At 43.6% G+C, this 6,748-nt stretch overlaps 1 protein-coding gene across 1 annotated transcript; it reads left to right on the forward strand.

Annotated features, from left to right (window-relative positions):
• Nucleotides 1-4,403: 4,403 nt before the first annotated feature.
• ATOH1 (atonal bHLH transcription factor 1) lies at nucleotides 4,404-5,870 on the forward strand. The gene has a single exon (XM_069976785.1). The coding sequence runs from the start codon at nucleotides 4,464-4,466 to the stop codon at nucleotides 5,130-5,132; it is 669 nt and encodes a 222-aa protein (XP_069832886.1). The 5' UTR covers nucleotides 4,404-4,463; the 3' UTR covers nucleotides 5,133-5,870.
• Nucleotides 5,871-6,748: the final 878 nt, after the last annotated feature.

Below are 6,748 nucleotides of genomic sequence, written 5' to 3' on the forward strand. Positions count from 1 at the left end.
AGATAGATAGATAGGAGATAGACAGATAGATACAGACAGAGATAGATAGATAGATAGATAGATAGATAGGAGATAGATAGATAGATAGATAGATAGATAGATAGATAGATAGATAGGAGATAGATAGATAGATAGATAGATAGATAGATAGATAGATAGATAGATAGATAGATAGGAGATAGATAGATAGATAGGAGATAGACAGATAGATACAGACAGAGATAGATAGATAGATAGATAGATAGATAGATAGATAGATAGGAGATAGATAATAGATAGATAGATAGATAGATAGATAGATAGATAGATAGATAGATAGATCGATAATGGATAGTAGATAGATAGATAGATAGATAGGAGATAGACAGATAGATACAGACAGAGATAGATAGATAGATAGATAGATAGATAGATAGATAGGAGATAGATAGATAGATAGATAGATAGATAGATAGGAGATAGATAGATAGATAGATAGATAGATAGATAGATAGGAGATAGATAGATAGATAGATAGATAGATAGATAGATAGATAGACAGGAGATAGATAGATAGATAGATAGATAGATAGAATGATAGATAGACAGGAGATAGATAGATAGATAGATAGATAGAAGATATATAGACAGATAGATAGATAGATAGATAGATAGATAGATAGACAGGAGATAGATAGATAGATAGATAGATAGATAGATAGATAGATAGACAGGAGATAGATAGATAGATAAATAGATAGATAGATAGATAGATAGATGATAGAGAGATAGATAGATAAGAGATAGATAGAAAGATAGATAATAGATAGATAGATAGATAGATAGAGATAGATAGATAGATAGATAGATAGATAGATAGATAGATAGATAGAGAGATAGAGAGATATATAGATAGGATATAGATAGATAGATGATAGATAGAGAGATAGATAGATAGATAGATAAGAGATAGATAGATAAATAGATAGATAGATAGATAGATAGATAGATAGAAGATAGATAGATAGATAGATGATAGAGAGATAGATAGATAGATAGATAGATAGATAGATAGCTAGATAGATAGATAGATAGACAGGAGATAGATAGATAGATATGAGATAGATAGATAGATAGATAATAGAGATATAGATAGATAAGAGATAGATAGATAGATAGATAGATAGATAGATAGATAGATAGATAGATAGATAGATGATAGAGAGATAGATAGATAAGAGATAGATAGATAGATAGATAGATAGATAGATAGATAGATAGATAGACAGACAGACAGACAGACAGATAGATAGATAGATAGATAGATAGATAGGAGATCGTATGTAAGTTGTACATACGCACATACATACCCTCTATACTGCATATGCTGAGGGGTGCAGAAGACTCCTGTGTGTACAACATATAGTGGTATTTTGGTGAGGAGAATAGATTAGGGTGCAGGGGGGAAGAGCAGCAGTTTGGTGAGCAGAATAGGTGAGGGTGCAGGGGAGGAGACAGCAGGTTGGTGGGGAGAATAGTTGAGGGTGCAGGGGAGAAGAGCAGCAGTTTGGTGGGGAGAATAGGTGGGGTGCAGGGGAGGAGGCAGCAGTTTGGTGGGGAGAATAGGTGAGGGTGCAGGGGAGGAGGCAGCATTTTGGTGGGGAGAATAGGTGAGGGTGCAGGGGAGGAGACAGCAGTTTGGTGGGGAGAATAGATGAGGGTGCAGGGGAGAAGAGCAGCAGTTTGGTGAAGAGAATAGGTGAGGGTGCAGGGGAGGAGACAGCAGTTTGGTGGGGAGAATAGGTGAGGGTGCAGGGAGGAGACAGCAGTTTGGTGGGGAGAATAGGTGAGGGTGCAGGGGAGGAGGCAGCAGTTTGGTGGGGAGAATAGGTGAGGGTTCAGGGGAGAAGAGCAGCAGTTTGGTGGGGAGAATAGGTGGGGTGCAGGGGAGGAGGCAGCAGTTTGGTGGGGAGAATAGGTGAGGGTGCAGGGGAGGAGACAGCATTTTGGTGGGGAGAATAGGTGAGGGTGCAGGGGAGGAGGCAGCATTTTGGTGGGGAGAATAGTTGAGGGTGCAGGGGAGAAGAGCAGCAGTTTGGTGAGGAGAATAGGTGAGGGTGCAGGGGAGGAGACAGCAGTTTGGTGAGGAGAATAGGCGAGGGTGCAGAGGAGAAGAGCAGCAGTTTGGTGAGGAGAAAAGGTGAGGGTGCAGGGGAGGAGGTAGCAGTTTGGTGGGGAGAATAGGTGAGGGTGCAGGGGAGGAGCAGCATTTTGGTTGGGAGAATAGGTGAGGGTGCAGGGGAGGAGGCAGCAGTTTGGTGGGGAGAATAGGTTAGGGTTCAGGGGAGAAGAGCAGCAGTTTGGTGGGGAGAATAGGTGGGGTGCAGGGGAGGAGGCAGCAGTTTGGTGAGGAGAATAGGCGAGGGTGCAGGGGAGAAGAGCAGCAGTTTGGTGAGGAGAATAGGTGAGGGTGCAGGGGAGGAGGCAGCAGTTTGGTGGGGAGAATAGGTTATGGTTCCAGGGAGAAGAGCAGCAGTTTGTAGGGGAGAATAGGTGGGGTGCATGGGAGGAGGCAGCAGTTTGGTGAGGAGAATAGGCGAGGGTGCAGGGGAGAAGAGCAGCAGTTTGGTGAGGAGAATAGGTGAGGGTGCAGGGGAGGAGACAGCAGTTTGGTGAGGAGAATAGGCGAGGGTGCAGGGGAGAAGAGCAGCAGTTTGGTGAGGAGAAAAGGTGAGGGTGCAGGGGAGGAGATAGCAGTTTGGTGGGGAGAATAGGTGAGGGTGCAGGGGAGGAGCAGCAGGTTGGTGAGGAGAATAGGTGAGGGTGCAGGGGAGAAGAGCAGCAGTTTGGTGAGAAGAATAGGCGAGGGTGCAGGGGAGGAGGCAACAGTTTACAAGGTAGCTGGCTTCCTCCAGTTTGTCTTGTAACGTTAACCCCTTCTGCCCTCTGGAGTCGTTCTGAGCTGGCTGAGGAGTCTGCAGCTGAGAAGGAGTTGGTGAAGCAGCAGCCCGGGGCACTGAGCTGCCTGTGTGATCACTTCTCCGCACGTGTGCTGCACACCCCGAGCTACAGCCCAACACACTGCACACTATACAGAGGGCGAGATGTGGTAGTGCAAAGTGCTACATGTGTGCCATGAGAGGGAGAGAGGGAGAGAGGGAGAGAGAGAGGGGGGGAGCGAGGGAGAGAGAGAGAGAGAGAGAGAGAGAGAGAGAGAGAGAGATAGGAGATAGATAGATAGATAGATAGATAGATAGATAGATAGATAGGAGATAGATAGGAAATAGATAGATAGATAGATAGATAGATAGATAGAGAGATAGATAGATAGATAGATAGATAGATAGATAGATAGATAGATAGGAGATAGATAGATAGATAGATAGATAGATAGATAGATGGGAGATCATAGATATGAGATAGAAAGAATGATATATAGGTGGATAGATAGATAGAAGATAGATAGATAGATAGATAATAGATAGATAGATAGATAGATAGATAGATAGATAGATAGATAGATAGATAATAGATAGATAGATAGATAGATAGATAGATAGATAGATAATAGATAGATAAATAGATAGATGATAGATAGATAGATAGATAGATAGATAGATAGATAGATAGATATGCATAGAAATTCCCACAGCACTCCAATGTAGCAAATCAAACGTGATTTATTGCATGGTGAAAAACAGCACAAAAAGTCAAGGCAACGTTTCAACGTTTCGTTGAAACGTTGCCTTGACTTTTTGTGCTGTTTTTCACCATGCAATAAATCACGTTTGATTTGCTACATTGGAGTGCTGTGGGAATTTCTATGCATAGTTGATTGGAAGCCGTGGTCGCGGCCACCCGCTGGCACCCACCTCAAACTTTCAAGTAGTGCTGCTCCAAGATACAAGCTTCTCTAGATAGATAGATAGATAGATAGATAGATAGATAGATAGATAGATAGATAGGAGATAGATAGATAGATAGATAGATAGATAGATAGATAGATAGATAGATGATAGATAGATAGATAGATAGATAGATAGATAGATAATAGATAGATAGATAGATAGATAGATAGATAAGAGATAGATAGATAGATAGATAGATAGATAATAGATAGATAGATAGATAGATAGATAGATAGATAGATAGATAGATAGATAGATAGAGTTATATTGATGATAGATAATGTGACCTATAAGTAGGAGCAGATACGGAGCAGGGACAGCACACACATATACACACATACACATGTAGCACACGGGCAGGGCGCTCGCTGATTGGCTGGGAGCACGCGACACCCCGGGCCACCATTGGCCGCAATGACACGCGACAGGCGCGGGGCCGGGATCCGGGATGGGGGGGCCGGGGGCGGCACGGGGGGGAGCAGAGCGGCGCGTGCCGCTTTTAAAGGGCCCCCTCACCTGCAGCAACCGGAGAAGAGCCGAGTGCACGCGAGAGAGCAGCGCCTGACCAGTGCCGCCATGTCCCGCCTGCTGCCTGCCGCCGTAGACTGGTGCTGCGAGGAGCTGCCCCCGGAGCCGTACCTGCTGGACGCCAGTGACCCCCGAGCCTGGCTCTCCGCCTCCTCCCTGCAGCCGCCACACGACTACCTGCTGCCGCAGCACAAGGTGCGGGACCTGTGCAAGCTCAAGGGGCTGCGGGCTGACGACGAAGAAGAGGAGGATGAGGAGGAGGATGAAGAGGAGGCGCTCTGCAAACAGCGGGCACCCACGGGCAAGGGCAAAGGGGTGCAGAAACAGCGGAGACTGGCGGCCAATGCCCGGGAGCGGAGGAGGATGCACGGGCTCAATCACGCTTTCGATCAGCTCCGGAACGTCATCCCCTCCTTCAACAACGACAAAAAGTTGTCAAAGTACGAGACCCTGCAAATGGCGCAGATCTACATCAATGCCCTGTCCGACCTGCTGCAGGCGCCCCCCGAGCACTCGCAGCCGTGCCCACCCTACCCGCTGCACCCCGCCGGGGACTACCCGCTGCCCCTGGAGCCGCTCGCCTTCCAGTCCTCCTCTCCATCGCCCCGAGCCGGGGAGTCGTCGGGGGAGGAGAGCAAAACGTCTCCGAGATCGCACAGAAGTGACGGCGAATTCTCCCCCCACTCCCACTACAGCGATTCGGACGAGGCCAGCTAAGTGCCCGGGACATGGACTGAGCAAAGCTGCGCTGCCCGGTGCCCAAGTATCCAACGGTCGCCTTACCTTGTGTCACAGACTGTCTAGACATTGCCATTCCAGTGCCAGGATCGGCTGATCATCACACAGACTGGCGCTCAATGGGTTCACTTTTTTAGAATACCCTGTTATGTCCTGGTAATAGAACTCTGCCAACTGCCATGTATCTTCTGTTACCCCCCCCCCCCCCCCCCCCACCCCTCCAATCCATCCACATGTCTTCCAGACCGGAGCTCACCTGTGTATATACCCTGTCCTGTCCATGTAAATAGTGGGGGGAAAAAGCTAGTTTTATACTATATTATATGCCCGAATTTCTATAGCTTCTTGCACTTTAACAGCCAACGATGGCAAAGAGAACGTGGTGAACAGAAAACGCCAACCTGTACCCACTTTGCCCTTGTAGCCACTTGTATCCTTCCTGTCATATAAAAAGTCCGGATGAGGGGAAAAGCGTTTGCTGGTGTCAAAGTTTTTATGACTTTTCTTTATTTTTTGGATTGTGATGTTATTTTAGCTCATCATCGTCGTTGTTATTACCATTATTTATTCTTGCCTTTCCATGTTTTGTTTGTATTTTTTACTTTTTCTATGAAAAAAAAAGTTTTTTTTGTTTTTTTTTTGTTGCTTTAGTCTTGGTCACTGCCATCGCTTGTTTACCAATTTGTGGAGACAAATAAAAAATTCCATGAAAATATCTGTCACGTCTGAATTGTGCTTTATTATCGCTAACGAAAAAAAACAGGAGGGAAGTCTGGGGTGAATATAGAGGAAATTATTCGTTTTATTTCAGTATTTTACTCTGAATAGTCCAATTTCCTGCTTCTTCTACAACTAATAATTAGTAATATAAGGGTTAATATTATCACTTCTTAAAATCTGCCTTCATATCAGTTTCAAGCTAAATACCTAAGTAATATGTAATATATCAATTCCTATGGCAAGTCTTTGGTACACAGTAAATCATTGATAATATGGAAAGCAAAGTTATCGATAGTAATAGGGATCCATTTAGTAACCAGTGATCATGAGGTTACATAACAATGATCCTAGTGGAAGAGGAATAAGTTCAGGAGCTGAGAACTAGTCTCTATCTTTCTCTCTAATTTCTATAGGGATATGCAAACATAGAAAGAATAAAAAAACAAAAACAAAAAAAGTTTTCTTGTGATTACAGTTGACTTTTGCAGTACCTAATAATAATAATAGAAATAATAATAATAACAGGTTAATAAACACTGACACCATTGCATTATTATTATTATTATTAGTAGTAGTAGTAGTAGTAGTAGTAGTAGTAGTACTTTGACCATTCCTATTATTATTTGTATTATAACTACTATCACCGCTACTGTTATTATTTGCAGAATTACTACTATCATAAAGACTGTTGGTACAAATTCAGTTATTAGTATCAGCCCTATTTCTATTATTTATAGGATTACTATCAAGTTTTTTCTTTATTATTACTACAATCATGATCATCATCACTATGTCATTTGTAGTACTCTTATCATCACTGTCATTTGTAAACGTACTGCTTTTATTACTACTATGACTTTATTTTGTACTTATAC

This window comes from Dendropsophus ebraccatus, chromosome 7, assembly GCF_027789765.1.
Source record: "Dendropsophus ebraccatus isolate aDenEbr1 chromosome 7, aDenEbr1.pat, whole genome shotgun sequence".
Lineage (NCBI taxonomy): Eukaryota > Metazoa > Chordata > Amphibia > Anura > Hylidae > Dendropsophus > Dendropsophus ebraccatus.